This window comes from Dermochelys coriacea, chromosome 12 (assembly GCF_009764565.3).
Source record: "Dermochelys coriacea isolate rDerCor1 chromosome 12, rDerCor1.pri.v4, whole genome shotgun sequence".
In the NCBI taxonomy this organism is placed as follows: Eukaryota; Metazoa; Chordata; order Testudines; family Dermochelyidae; genus Dermochelys; species Dermochelys coriacea.
The window spans coordinates 39,627,280-39,641,572 of record NC_050079.1 but is presented as its reverse complement, the minus strand read 5'-3'; the positions used below and the strand labels follow the sequence as shown (position 1 = coordinate 39,641,572).

Genomic DNA, 14,293 nt, shown 5'->3' with positions numbered 1-14,293 from the left:
ACCGTGTGGTGTGTGCCACACCCTCTGAAGGGGGGAACTGTCTCCTCTCAGCCCCTGGCTCTGTCTGCCTCCTGCGGGGCTTCGTCGCACTAGCCTCAAGAGTGCTGGTTTGTGGGGCTGGGGCGTGTGGAGAGAGTGTGTGTGTGTGTGTGTGTGTGTGTGTGTGTGTGTGACCCCCCCCAGCGTGCAGGGCTGGATCCCTGGATTTCCTACCGTGTGTGCAGTAACGGGCAATGCACCGACCAAGGGAATCCATATCTGCGGCTGCTCTTGCAGCGGGGCCCGAGGGATGCGGTGACAGCCTGGCTCTCGTTCCTTACAGGAGGAGGAGGAGGAGGAGGGCCTGAAGGGGCCGGCTGGGCAAGGTGCTGCAGAGGAGGTGGGCTCTGCGAAGCGAAGGGGGCTGCTGGCTGCTACGCTGCGGGTGAGGGCGCACTGGCTCCTGCTGGCGGTCGGGAAGTGTCTGGCCATCTTGCTGCTGGCTCTGGCAGGTAGGTGTCAGGAGGAGGGTCCTCTCCAGTTTCTCCTGGCCCAGAGTTGCTGGGTCACTGCAGGATCCATGGCCTGGGCACGGAATGAGTCTGGGGCTCTCACCCTAGCTGGCTGTAGAGGGGCAGGGGGTTCGGGGAGTGTGGGGGGGAGCACAGCCTGCACTGCCCCTGTTCACTGCAGCGGCCTCTGTCCCCAGTGCTGAAGTGGGGGTCCCCCTCGGGCCTCAGGGCAGTGCTCTGGGGGGAGCCCCAGTTGTGACCCGGCTACTGCAGCTCTCAGCAGCCCCAGTAACAGCCCCGGTGTCGGCTCGTTCCCCAGGGATCGCTCTGCCATCCGCCTTCTCCAGTGTCTATTACCTGCTCTTCGTGGGCATCTGCACCTGGTGGGCCTGCCACTTCCCCATCAGCCACCTGGGCTTCAACACACTGTGTGTCATGGTGGGTGTCTTCGCTGCCGGCCACCTGCTCTGCATCTACAGCTACCAGGCGCCGCTCATCCAGGGGCTCTTCCCCCCTGCCAGCATCTGGGCACGGTAAGGCCCCAGGCCAGGCCTCCCTTCTGTGTTCTGATGCCCCTATCCAGAGCCCTCCCACCCTCCTGCAGCGGGGCTGGCCTGCCCCCCTCCCGTCGCCCCTGCAGCGGGGCTGGCCTGCCCCCCTCCCGTCGCCCCTGCAGCGGGGCTGGCCTGCCCCCCTCCCGTCGCCCCTGCAGCGGGGCTGGCCTGCCCCTCTCCCGTCGCCCCTGCAGCGGGGCTGGCCTGCCCCTCCAACTCCGGTGACAGTGGGCATCACGGCCTCATCCTGCAGCACAGGTGGGTGCAGCTGCCTGCCCCATTCCCAACTTGGTTGGGGGGGGGGGAAGACCCATCTCCCACTGGTGATATTCTCACCTCCGTTCTGCCTAGCAACCTGCCTCCGGCACCAGAAGGTTCCCCTGAATAGGCCCCTCCCAAGGGACCGGGGAAGGAAGGGGGGACCTGTGGATCGCCAAGGAGGAGCTCTCCCGTAGCCAGGGGCTGGTTTGGAGGGGGATGCCAGGGGAGCTGATGGAACCAGCTGCCAGTGAAGGGACCCTGGATGTGCCGATCAGATCAGGATCCAGCAAGTCCTAGGGCCTCGTCCCAACTCCGCCACCACTTCGCTGTGTGCGGTGTGGGCACAGCACAGCCCTGCTCTGTGCCTCAGTGGGGCTGTGAAGCTCAGTTGGTTAGCACAGCCGTCTGTGCGGTCACCGATCATCGGCTGGGTTCAGCGGTAACTATGGCCTCTGCTCAGCGCACGGCGGCAGTGAGGAAAGCCGAGGACGATGGAGTGGGAGGGCTGGGCTGAGAACTGATCCTGAGCTCCCTGGCCGGGTGGATCGCTGGGCCGCTGGCCCGGCAGGTGGGTTCTGTCCGGTTCTAGGACAGAGCCGAAAGGGAGGGATGACCCGCGAGGATGGCTGGAGCCCTGGCGAGAGGGGGGGCATGGGGAAGGTTCAGGTGGTGCTGTTTGCAGAGCGGCCGGGAGAGGCGGCAGACTGGGGGTGGGGGGGCAGCGAATGGCAAACTGAGCAAAGGAAACACAATGCCGTTGTGGAAGAAAGCGCAGTTGCTTTTCCCACTGGCGTCCCGGGCAGCGAGAGGGGCTCTGGGGCGTGCTCAGCTCCAGGGCACTCCGTGCAGGCCTGCAAATGACCATCAGCCACCGGCACCTCAGTACCCAGCCTGGCCTGCTGGCTCTGCCCCCGGCCCTGGCCCTGGCCCTGCTTCCATGCCCAGGGGCGTAATGCCGCCTCTTTCCTCCCTGCAGCATATTCGGCTTGAAGGCCTTCATCCTGCCACTGAACTGCACCAACCCCAATGCCCTCCTCCTCAACACCAGCCACCCCTGGCCAGTCTACGTGAACCCCGGTGTCCTGCTGCTGCTGTATTTCACTGTGGCCTCTCTGCTGAAGCTGAGGAGGTTGGACTCCTCTGAACGGGTGAGGGGCGCTGGGGCCGGGTACAGCACAGTGTTGTGCCCATCCTGCCCCCTTGTATCCCACCCAGTGCCAGGGGAGGGGCCACCGAAAGCTGCCGTGGCAGCTGGAAAGCTGGCGCTCCAGAGGGCACCGGTGCCGACCTGGGGACGTGGGCAAAGAGCAATCAAACTAGCGGCTGAAAGTGGAACTCTCCACCATGCTACACAGCAGGGAGTGGGGCCAGAGCCCCAAACCATTGGCTGCCCCACTGCAGATGGTCCTCCTCCAGCCCTGCCAAGCGTGTGCCCCATGGGTCTACAGCACAGAACCCCACAGCTAGGGATCCCTGCCAGGCCAGGACTGCCCTGCAGCGAGTTCCCCGGAGCTTACTCTCTCCCAACGTGCGACCCCCCGAGTGCTGGGGAGCCCTGGAGAGGGAAATGGGGCATGTGGCCAGTAGGATTTGGGGGCTTTATGTGCAGAGGCATCCAGAGCAGGGAGGGGATGGTTCTGTTCCAGGCAGCTCAGTCCCAGAGGCTCCCCTTTCGGAGCAGGGAGGGCGCAGTCCTTCTCCGCCTGGCTCTGGGGAGACCCCCCCCGCCGGGTCCCTGCCGCAGTGCCCGTCACTGTCTGCCCCACTGTGCATGTGGGAGCGAGGCACTGAGGTCGGCTCTTCCCCCCCACCCCGAAGGACATGGTGGAGGCATCAGCGGTGGCGGCGGACCCCCAGGATGAGCTGGTGGAGCTGGAGAGCTGGCCCAGTGAGGGAGGCCACCTGGCCGAAGACACCGAGGTTAGGACGGGAGCCGCTGGCCCCTGGGTTTTGGGTAATGGGGCCCCTGTACTGCGCTTGCCCTTTGGAGACTCCTGGCTTTCCCTCTGGAGTTAGTGTGACAGCTGGCGCCTCAGGGCAGAGGACGGGGCCGTTGGGTCAGTGGCACCAGCCAGACAGGGGCTCGGTGGGTTCGTGGGGCCAGAGGAGGGTGGCATGGAAGGGGGGATGCTCTTGTCCCTCATGCTGGAGAGTCAATGGGGTGGAGGCAGCAAGAAGGGTCAAGGGCCTAGGGACACTGGGTGGGGGGGTCTTGTGGCGCAGAAGGGAGGGGTGTGTCTGTGTGTGTGTGAGAGAAAGTGAGAACACCCTGGACAGATAACGGCGGGGGAGGCAGGAGGAGAGGTTGTGGGGGGAGGGGAGCACACAGACCTGCCCCTTGCACCCTCCATGGCTGTGAAGCCGCCTAGCATTTGCAGCCCGTATGCCCAGGCCTGACGCTCTCCAGACGGGGGCTGCCCAGGGGCTCACCCCCCTCCTGTCTCTGTCCCCTAGCGGATGCTGTCCCCGGGCACCGAGGCCTCAGCTGCAGACACTGAAAACTGCACCGTGCATGTGATCGGGCCAGGTAAGCGGCCGTAACCAGCCCAGGAGAGAGACGCTGGGGGCGCGGCGCGGCGCGGCTCAGCTCAGTGACTGCGGCGGCTGCCTCTCCCTGGGCACTGCCCTGCTGTGCCAGCCCCTGGTGCCGTGGTGCTCTCCTGGGCATAGGGCTCCATCACGGCCCCACTCGCCTCTGCCCTTAGTTGGTCCCCACCCCAAGCCTGCCTCCCCTGCCCCAGGAACCCCCTTTCCTTGCGCCCAGGGCGGTGCAGCCTCCAGAGGGGAGTTTCTAGGGCTTGGCTGGCACAGGCCCTTGTCCCTGCTCTGCCCCTAGCAGTGAGGTGGGCATGGGCTGCCCCCCAGCCCTGCTCATGTTGAAGGGACCCCAGCAGCGGGGGGCTGGCTGTGTAGTACCAGGGCTGAACCCGGCAGCGCGGTTGGTGTGAAGCAAAGCTGACTCCTAGTGGTCAGAGCTCAGCATTGCAGGGACGTGCACCTTCCAGGAGTCGCATCGATACCCACCGAGTTGGGGTGCAGAATGGGGGGGTCTGTTCCTGTGCTGCTGCCCAGGCTGATCTCCCAGGCCCCACTGCCCCCCGACCTGGCCCCGGGCACCGCACCTGTCACTGTTTGATCCCCTCATGGCCCCACAGCTCTCTGTGCTGGCCCTGGGCACCGTGCCCGTCGCTGTCCGATCCCCCCCACAGCCTCTGACCTGGTCCCAGGCACTGTGCCTGTCGCTGTCAGATCCCCCCAACCTGGCCTTGGGCACCGTGCCCATCACTGTCTGATTCCCCCCCCCCACAGCCCCCGACCTGGCCTCAGGCACCATGCCCATCACAGTCGGCTCCTCACGGCCCCCGACCTGGCCCCAGGCCCCGCCCCCATCACTGTCGGGTCCCCACGGCCCCCGACCTGGCCCCGGGCACCGCGCCTGTCGCTGTCTGATCCCCTCATGGCCCCACAGCTCCCTACGCTGGCCTTGGGCACCCATCCGCGCCCATCGCTGTCGGATCCTCACAGCTCCCAACCTGTCAGTGCCACTCTCGTTCTACATCGGTCCCAAAGTGCGTGGCCAGTTTTCAGCCTCGCTCTGTCTCCTCAAGGCAGGTGGGGTTGAAGGAGCTGTGGGGGGATTTTGGGGCAGTGTCAGGTGCCCGTGGGGTGAGCTGGAGCCTTCATGCCCAATGGGATGGGCTCCTCCCTGGGAGGTGATGGGTGCGAGTCGTGGGGTGCTCTGGGGTTGTTGGGGGTGTATCTGGGCAGCTTTGGGGCTGCTCTAACTGTCCCTGTGATTCTCTGGGCAGTGAGTAAGAAGCCGGAGCGATGCAGGCAAAGGCTGCCCCTGCACGCGTTGGGCCACGTGATCATGAAGCAGAGCTACGTCTGTGCCCTCATTGCCATGATGGTGAGCCTGGGGCAGGGCTCGGAGCGGCTGGGCAGGGGGTGCTCCAGCTCCTGACCAGGGCTCTGAACCCCAGTGGGGGCTGGGCTGACATGGGGAGGGGCCAGCTCTGTACTGAGGCTTCGAGCCCCAGTGGGGGATGGGCTGACATGGGGCATGGGAGGAGGTGCACCAGCTCTGGACCAGGGCTCTGAGCCCCAATGGGAGCTGGGCTGACAGGGAACATGGGGAGTGATGCACCAGCCAGGTGCAGGGCCTGAGGGCAGAGTTTCCTCTCCCCGCCAGGTGTGGAGCATCACCTACCACAGCTGGCTGACCTTCGTGCTGCTGCTCTGGGCCTGCCTCATCTGGATCGTCCGCAGCCGGCACCACTTCGCCATGCTCTGCTCCCCCTTCCTCCTGCTCTACGGGCTGGCGCTCTGCAGCCTGCAGTATGTCTGGGGCATGGACCTGGAGCCCGAGCTGCCCACCCGCGTCGGCTTCATGAGCCTGGAGCAGCTGGGGCTGGTCAAGACCAAATACCCCTGCTTGGACCTGGGGGCCAAGGTAACCCCGCCTCCGCTCCCCTCCCCACCTTTGGGCCGGCTGGTTCCTCTGCCCGTGGCTGATCTCCCGCTGCTCCCCACAGCTGCTCTACACCCTGACCTTCTGGCTGCTGCTCCGGCAGTTCGTGAAGGAGAAGCTGCTGAAACGCCAGCGCCCGCCTGCCCCTCTGCTGGAGGTGACCGTCTCTGACATAGGTGAGAGCCCCTCCCCCACAGCCTGCGAGGTGACCCCTAAACACCCCCAGATCCTGCCCAGGGCCTCGGCCTCCCCCACCTCCACGGGGAGCCCATGGCAGCCTTCGGAGGGGCAGGTGCAGGGAGTGCGCACTGGCTGGGGTGACGCTGCTGTGCCCTCCGCCGTGCCCTGGGCAGGAACGGGCACAGCCTGTGCCTGGCTGGGGCCGTTGTGGCCCTGCAGACCTGCGTGCCGGGATGATGAGGGGCTGGTCTGCATCCGGCCGGATAGAACTGTGACGGGACCTGGGCAGCCATGTGCCCCCCTGCCCAGAGTAGCAGGGCTCCCGGGTGTTGCTTGGAGCAGCCTAGGCATGCTCGCTGCTTTGCAATGGGGAGGGTAGAGGGTTGGGGAGCTGGCCCTCTCTGCCTGGGCACGGAGCAGGGCATCTCGGGCATCAGCGACCTCTGATCCCAGAGACCATGCCTGGTGCCACCTGTGGGTGACGTCTGCGTATCTGGGGCCGGAGCCTGCCGACCACCAGGGAAACGTACATGCTGGGTTGCCTGGAGCCGCTTCCCTGGCTCGGGCTTGGCTTGTCCCCGGCTCTCACCCGCTGTGCCCTGCAGAGCCTGGCCAGCCACGGAGCATGCTGAAGTTCTTGGGCGAGCTGCTGACGGATCTGTACGCCAAGTACTGGATCTACGTGTGCGCCGGGATGTTCATCGTGGTCAGCTTCGCCGGGCGCCTGGTGCTCTATAAGATCGTCTACATGCTCCTCTTCCTTCTCTGCCTCATCCTCTTCCAGGTGAGGCCCGCGCCCGGCGGGAGAGGCCGGCTGGCAAGCCCTAGGCTGGGCATGTTCCCTGCACGGGGCGCTAGCCTCGGCAGCCGCTTGCTGTCTGATTCCAGGGCGGCCTGGGCACCTGCCCTATGATCGGCCACTGTCTGCAGCTGTGATGGGGAACCCGCCTATGCCGGGTGGGCAGGTGCACCGGGCTGCTGGGCGGGGTGCTTCCCGGCCAGCCCTCTGTGCTGGGGCTTAAAGAAACCTCCAAGGCCCCATGCGGTGACTGGGCCACTCTGCGGGTGGCAGCCATCAAGTGGGGCAGAGCAAGGGGCATTGAATTAACTGGCACAGCCACTGGGAGTCCAGGCCAGGCTCCGAGGGGCGTGACAGGGCTGCGCTGGGCAGGTGATGGTGCAAGCTGATCATGGGCTCAGGAGAGGGAGGCGCGGCACGCACCCTACCCTGAGGACAGAGAAGCTGGGCATCCCCGCTGGGAGCTGGGGGTGCGGCCAGGGTCTGGGCTGCGAGGGAGGCAGGGGCCCACGAGCTTATGGCTTCCGGTCCCCGCAGGTCTACTACAGCCTATGGAGGAAGCTGCTGAAGGGCTTCTGGTGGCTGGTAGTGGCCTACACCATGCTGGTGCTCATCGCCGTCTACACCTTCCAATTCGAGGACTTCCCCATGTACTGGCGCAACCTGACCGGCCTCACCGACCAGCAGTGAGTGACGCCCCAGGGGTTGCCCAGCGGCCGCCCCCCATCCAGCCCTGCCACTGCCTGCACAATGCTCCAGGCCAAGCCTTGCTCAGTGGCTGCTCCAGCTCCTAGGTGCTCAAACCCTGCCCCAGAGTCAGAGCCCCCAGGCGGGGTGGCCCCATCCCCTCGACAGGGCAGCTTCTTCCCTGAGAGTGAGTCCGGAGCACATGGTGCTGAGCTGGCCCTTTCCAGAGCCTGGCCCAGTGACACCCTCCCCAAGAGGAATGGCAGGATTATTACCTCCCCCTGGTCTATGGAGTGGGGAAACTGAGGCACAGAGTGGGGCAAGGACTTCCCCCAAAGGCTGTCTGTGGCAGAGCCAGGGACAGAACCAAGGAGTCCTGTCTCCCAGCCCTCTTCCTCTCCTAGCACAGACGCCAGCTCACTCTGTGGCCGCTCAGGTGATTCCCACAGAGGACATTCCGGGTCCCAGCGCTCAGCCTGCTGTCTGGAGCGTGTCCTGGGGCCGGACGGGACCGGGGCGTCTCCGTGTCAGTAACAGCCTGCATCGCCGGGTGCTCTGCTGGCATGCCCATTCTGCTCCCCCGGGGACAGGTGGCTCTGGCCAGTTAGACTAGCTGCTCTCCCACCAAGCTGGGACTGGGGCAGTGCCCCGGCTGCAGCTCTCCAGCTCTGCTTGCTGCGGCTGGGGAGCAGTATTTGGGGTCGGATGCAGGAGTCGGGGTGGGGGCTCCGTCGCCCTGGCCCTCAGCCGCTCTTCTCCCATCCAGGCTGGGCGACCTAGGCCTGGAGCAGTTCAGCGTCTCCGAGCTCTTCTCCAGCATCCTCATCCCGGGCTTCTTCCTGCTGGCCTGCATTCTGCAGCTGCACTATTTCCACCGCCCCTTCATGCGCATCACCGACCTGGAGCACGTGGCCCGCCCGGAGCCCCGGAGCCCGCCCGCCCCCAGGTATGCTCCCCTCCCACCTGGCACTGGGTGTGCCCTGAGCAGCATGGGGGGGACACAGCTTGGGGGGTGGCTGCAAAGAGGAGGGAACAGCAGCCTGGGCAGACCCGGGGCTGGTGACACTGGCCGGGTGATTTCCCAAGAGGGGTTAAGCCAGGCATCCCGGGGGCCCTGACTGCTGAGTAGACCCAGAGTCCCATCAAGCCTACTCTCTGGCCTGCCTGGTGCCCCAGTACAGCGTGATGAGCCAGGGCTCGCAGCCTGGGCCCTTGGGTTTGGCTCGGCAGCATTGGCATGTGGGCAAATACACCAAGCAGGGTCTGTGGGGACAGGGAGCCGGGAAAGGGGCTGGGGCAGGCTCTAGGAGGTGTGTCTGGGTGGAGAGGGCGCAGTTCTGGGCATCCTGTCTGCTCCAGCCAGGTGCTCCTCTGGGACCCCTGGGCTGAGAGCAGGGGTCCCTTCTGCAGACAGGCCTGGATATGAGCTTGGGTTGGGGGGTGGGCTGGCATGGGACCCTGCCTCTGGCGTTCACTCCCCTTGGTCTGACACAAGGGCAGTGGGGCAGCGCAGTCCCTTCCCTGATGAACCTCCCCTGCCCCTGGGCAGCCCCACGCCCTTTCCCCTGTCCATTTGCCCCACGTGTTCAGGCATGGAGCGTGCAGTGCCTGGTTCCTGGCTGGGCAGGGAGCAGTGTTGGGCTCCTGCATGTTTGGGTAGCACCTGCTGCTGGTTGCGCTGTGGGGCTGGGCTGTCCCTCCCCAACCTCCTCCCTTGCTGCCCTGAACGAGGGGGGGCCAGCTGTGGGCGCTGGAGCCGAGCCTAGACCTGTTTTGAGCTGCTCTTGCTTGGGATCCAGCCCTGGGTGCGCTGCGGGCAGGTGAGAGGACGCGGGGCTGAGCCCGGCGGGCTGTCGGAAGGCTCCAGCTGGCCAGTGCAGCGCGTGGGATCAGCAGAGGGCGCTGCCGGGGGGTCTGTCGGACGCCAGGGGCTGCAGGAGCAGGACAGGTGGCTCAGCAGGGCCGCCCTCCCCTCGGAGCGCTGACCCCAAGGCCCCGCATTGGCACTGGCAAGCGCTGAGCTACTTGGGGCACCACCTTTGGGATCTGACTTCTTCTTCTTCAAGGGCCCCTGGCCTCTCTGCTCCCGGCATCCCGGCTATGGGGATCCCCCTCTCAGCTCCTCCCCTGAGACCTCGTCCCTTCCCTCCCCGCTGCAGGTGCGAGGAGGCGTGGGGGAGCCACCTGCTGCCCCAGGTGGAGGAGGAGGCTGAACCCGGGGACACAGACTTGGCCTCGGAAGGTAATCGCCGCTCTGGGCAGGGGCTGGGGTAAGCTGGGACTGGGGGGGAGGGGCTGTTTCTCTGCAGGAGGGATGTTGGGAAGGGAGAGGGAGCCGAGAGGAGGGAGCCTGCGAGGTGGGGGGGCACTGGTGTGGAAGGGGGCAGGGAGAGTGCAGGGCCTGTGGGGGATGCTGGTGGGGAAGGGGAGTGGAGAGCACTGGGGGGGGCCACTGGGGGAGGGGCAGGGCACCCAGGGGAGGGGAGTGCTGGGCATGGGGTGGGTTTCTGGTGGGGGAGGGGACATGGAGCCCAGGGTGCATGGGGAGGTGCTGGTGAGGGAAGGGGGAGGGGAAGTGCAGGGAGGGGGCATGGCACTGGTGGGGGACCGGTGGGGGACCGGTGTGGCCGTGACAAGCTGCCCTGCTTTGCAGCGGTGCCCAGTAAGTGGGGCCTGGTGCTGGAGCGCCTTGTGGTGCTGGGCTGGACCTTCTCCGACATCCTCACCCGCGGGCAGGTCTTTGTGCGGCGCCTCCTGGAGCTGCACGTCCTCAAGCTGGTGGCGCTCTACACCGTGTGGGTGGCGCTGCAGGAGGTAACAGGGATGGGCGGGCGTGCTCGGGAGACCAGAAAGGAAAATGCCCTCGAGGGCTCCCACCTGTGCTCCTCAGGCCCTGGAGCTGTTGCTGGGGAATCTGCCTCTGCCAGCCATGGGGAGGGCCCCATGGGGGGGAGGGATCTTCAGGGAAGGAGGGTGCGCTGCGTTGGGGTGGAAGAGGGGCCGCTAGCTAGCCAGGGGTTCCTTTGGCTGCCATGTGACTCAGTGGGGGGCCCTGGCCGTCCACGGTGAGGCTGAAAGGTGCCTCTGGAGATGGGGTCCCCCTGACCAGCGCCCCCAGCTCTGCCCTTGCTCCTGTGTGCTCTCTGCAGGTGTCGGTCATGAACTTCCTGCTGGTGGTGCTGTGGGCCTTCGCCCTGCCCTACTGCCGCTTCCGCCACATGGCCTCCTGCCTCTGCACTGTCTGGGTCTGCATCATCATCGTCTGCAAGATGCTCTACCAGCTGAAGGCCGTTGACCCGCGCGAGTACTCCAGCAACTGCACCGAGGTGCGCGGAGCAGGGACGGGACAGGATCCAGAAGGGGATCGGGGCTCCCACACAGCCTGCGGGCTCCCGCAGCAGGCAGCCCTGGGAGGTCGGAGGGGCTCCCTCCATCCTGCCCCAGGGAGCTGCCACTGGCACGCCCGTCCCTGCAGGGCAGCCCAATGTGCTGCCACCCCACGACAGCAGCTGCCAGGCAGTGGGAGGGATTGGCAGCCAGAAGGTCTGATGCCCCTTCTCCGATGGAGAATCGTGAGGACCCCCAGCCGGGGGGCTGGGTCCCTCCTCTGGCAGCTGACGTTTGTTTGTGTGTTTGCTCCGCAGCCTCAGCTGAATGGCACCAACCTGCTGGAGACGGAGCTGAAGAACTCCACGCTCTACCGGGGCCCCGTGGACCCTGCCAACTGGTTCGGCATCCGCAAGGGCTTCCCCAACCTGGGCTACATCCAGGTGGGTGGTTCGGGGGCACAGCCCCTCTCCCCATGCCCCTGTTCTCTGCTGGACTCGCTGCCCGCTCTGCTGCTGGGGATGCCCACAAAGCGGGCATGGGGCGGAGACCCCCAGCTCCTCCCACGGGGCCCACGGCAGGATTTGAGCCCTTGGAGGCAGCAGGCCGCTGGCCCAGTGAAAATGGGAACCGGCTGCCCCTCCGCTGGGGTCAGCGTTGGCAGCAGAGCCGGTGAATCCATGTGGGCCTTGGGCACTCCAGCACCTCGCCCACAGCTGACGGGGTGACCCCTCCTGCCTCTCTGCCACCCCAAGCTGGGGGCTGGGACATGGCTGCTTAGCATTCTGCCCGCAATGCCCCGAGACCTCGGCCAGCTGGGACTCACCTTCGCCCCGGGCCGTTCCCCTGCAGAACCACCTGCTGGTGCTGATGCTGCTCATCTTGGAGGCCATTGTGTACCGGCGCCAGGAGTATTACCGCAAGCAGTACCAGCTGGCGCCGCCCGCCACCCAGACACTCTTCGAGGAGGCATCACGCGAGCACCTGGACCGGGGCCTCGTCAGCTGCGCCAAATACTTCATCAACTACTTCTACTACAAGTTTGGCCTGGAGGTGAGATGGGCAGGGCTGAGGGCGTCCCCTGCGCTGAGAGTGGCCGGTCTACGAGAGCGGGGCGCTCCCCAGTTCTGTGAGCAGGACCCCAGCATGGCAGGCAAACACCCCCCCCAAAACCTTGCCTTTGGAAACAAGCGGGCACTGATTGTTGGGAATTAGCTCCTCCTGGGTGGTGATTCCCTGGCCCTGCTGCCCAGAGTGCAGTTCAGGAGGGGGGACCCTGCAGGCCCAGGGGGACCCTGGTTCTTCTTGGCCTCGGCAGGCTCCTCATGGCTCGGTGTGGGGTGGGCGGCACCAGCCAGGCCCCCTGGCATGGTATTGCCAGCAGCTCAGCCCCTTGTCTCCCCCGCCCAGATCTGCTTCCTCATGACGGTAACCGTGATCGGGCAGCGCATGAACTTCATGGTGATCCTGCATAGCTGCTGGCTGGTCGTCATCCTGACCCGGCGCCGCCGCGCGGCCATCGCCAGGCTCTGGCCCAAGTACTGCCTCTTCCTGGCCCTCTTCCTGCTCTACCAGTACCTGCTATGCGTGGGCATCCCCCCCGCCCTCTGCATAGGTAAGGCCGAGGGGCCGGGACCAGGAGAGCAGGGGATGCTTGGAAGCTCTGGCCCGAAATCTCTTCCTGGGCAGGAAACCCCTTCCTTCCCCTCTCCCCAATCTCTGCACAGGCAGGGACTCCCCCCCCACACCTCTCCACAGGCCGAGATATCCCCCCACCCCCAGATCTTTGCATGGGTAAGAACCCCCTTTTTTCCCATCCCCAGATCTCTGCATGGGCTAGGTCTTGGAAGTAGCTGAGGGGAACATTGAGGCTTGTGTGTTATCGAACCCACATCTCTGTAGCAGGCCTGGGAGCAGACCTATGGGCATGGTGGGGGCACGTGTGCCCCCCTCCCCCGGTGACCTCCTCCTCTCCTTGGCAGACTATCCTGGAGGTGGAGCCGCTCCATCCCCATGAACTCGGCTCTCATCAAATGGATGTACCTACCCGACTTCTACATGGCACCCAATTCCACCAACCTCATCAGTGAGTACCTGTCCTCGCCCTAGGCATGCCCCCTGGTCTCCGCGGCACTGCTGCTCCCTGCTCCCCACGGGACTGGTCCTCCTCCTTCCCGTCTGTCTGTCCATCCACCCGCCCAGCAGCAGCCAGCCACAAAGCAGTGCACTGGCTCCTGGGCAGCGCGTGTTCCCACCCTTGGAAATGCCTCGTTCCATGCCTTGGGAGCAGAGTCTTGGTTGCCAGGGTCCTTCTCCAGGGGAATCCCACAGGCCTGACTCCCCCCCTGCTAGCCAGAGGAGCTTGTCGGCCAGCCTCACCCACTGGCCCCATGACCTGGCCAGCTGGGTATTCACCATGCGCTTTACACCTCTGGGCATGTCCCGGGGAGCAGCTTCCATGGAGGTGAGAACTAGCTGTGCCTCCCAGGTAGGGGGAAGGGCCCGGCTGGGGTCCACCCCCTTTGGTGGGAGGAGGAGGGACCTGACTGGGGTCCACCTCCTTGGGAGGAGGGTCTGGATGGGGTCCACCCAGCTCATTCTCCAAGGTGCCCATGGTGGTGGCATGGCAGGGTCCCTTTGACTCTCTTCTCTCTGCAGGTGACTTCCTGCTCCTGCTCTGCGCCTCCCAGCAGTGGCAGGTCTTTGCAGCCGAGCGGACGGAGGAGTGGCTGATGGCGGCCGGGGAGAACACGGACCAGCTGGAGCTGGCGAGGGGCAGACCCAACCCAGTGCCCAACTTCATCAACTGCAGGTATGGGGCTCCCCGGGGCCGCGCTGGGAGCGGGGCCTGGCCTGGCCTGGCCTGGGCAACTCCCGGCTCACCTGGGGTGAGCGGAAGCACCCAGATGGTGCAGGGCCCGCTCCCTCGAAAGCAGTGGGCGGGGGGCTGGGGACCCACAGGCTGGGGGGGGCCCTGGCTCAGGGGAGCAGGACATTGCTCTGACTGGATTCCCGTGGAGGCCCACGGGGAGGGAATGAGGCATGCAGACCATCTGGCGACCTGTGGAGCCTCTTGCTCTGCTCATTGGGGAAGGGGCGTCCTGCTCCCCAGACCCCCAGCGGCCCAGGACCGAGCTGCCTGCAGGGGAGGGGCGGGAGGGGCCCCGCGGGTCCAGGGCTGTCCGCGCTGCTCTGAGCCGGCTGCCCCGGCTGCAGGTCGTACCTGGACATGCTGAAGGTGGTGGTGTTCCGTTACCTCTTCTGGTTCGTCCTGGTTGTGGTCTTCATCACCGGTGCCACCCGCATCAGCATCTTCGGTCTGGGCTACCTGCTGGCCTGCTTCTACCTGCTGCTCTTCGGCACGGCCATGCTGCGCAAGCCGGCCAAGGCCCGGCTGGTGCTCTGGGACTGCCTCATCCTCTACAATGTCACCGTCATCATCTCCAAGAACATGCTGTCGGTGAGCACCTGCCCCCGCCGACGCCCCGCTGGCAATGGGCACCGGGCCCGGCTGGGCAGGGGC

The 14,293-nt window shown here is 65.9% G+C and overlaps 1 protein-coding gene across 1 annotated transcript in view; it reads left to right on the top strand.

Annotated features, from left to right (window-relative positions):
- The window catches only part of PIEZO1 (piezo type mechanosensitive ion channel component 1), a 104,988-nt gene that overhangs the window by 69,621 nt on the left and 21,074 nt on the right, over positions 1-14,293 (top strand). The window contains 21 exon segments of the mRNA XM_043494905.1: positions 323-491; positions 811-1,024; positions 2,283-2,454; positions 3,125-3,226; positions 3,761-3,833; positions 5,116-5,216; positions 5,499-5,759; positions 5,842-5,953; positions 6,563-6,741; positions 7,294-7,442; positions 8,210-8,389; positions 9,603-9,685; positions 10,097-10,257; positions 10,593-10,769; positions 11,088-11,213; positions 11,623-11,823; positions 12,181-12,385; positions 12,753-12,755; positions 12,758-12,856; positions 13,429-13,582; positions 13,987-14,230. Of these exon segments, the coding sequence (XP_043350840.1) occupies positions 323-491; positions 811-1,024; positions 2,283-2,454; positions 3,125-3,226; positions 3,761-3,833; positions 5,116-5,216; positions 5,499-5,759; positions 5,842-5,953; positions 6,563-6,741; positions 7,294-7,442; positions 8,210-8,389; positions 9,603-9,685; positions 10,097-10,257; positions 10,593-10,769; positions 11,088-11,213; positions 11,623-11,823; positions 12,181-12,385; positions 12,753-12,755; positions 12,758-12,856; positions 13,429-13,582; positions 13,987-14,230 (3,165 nt within the window).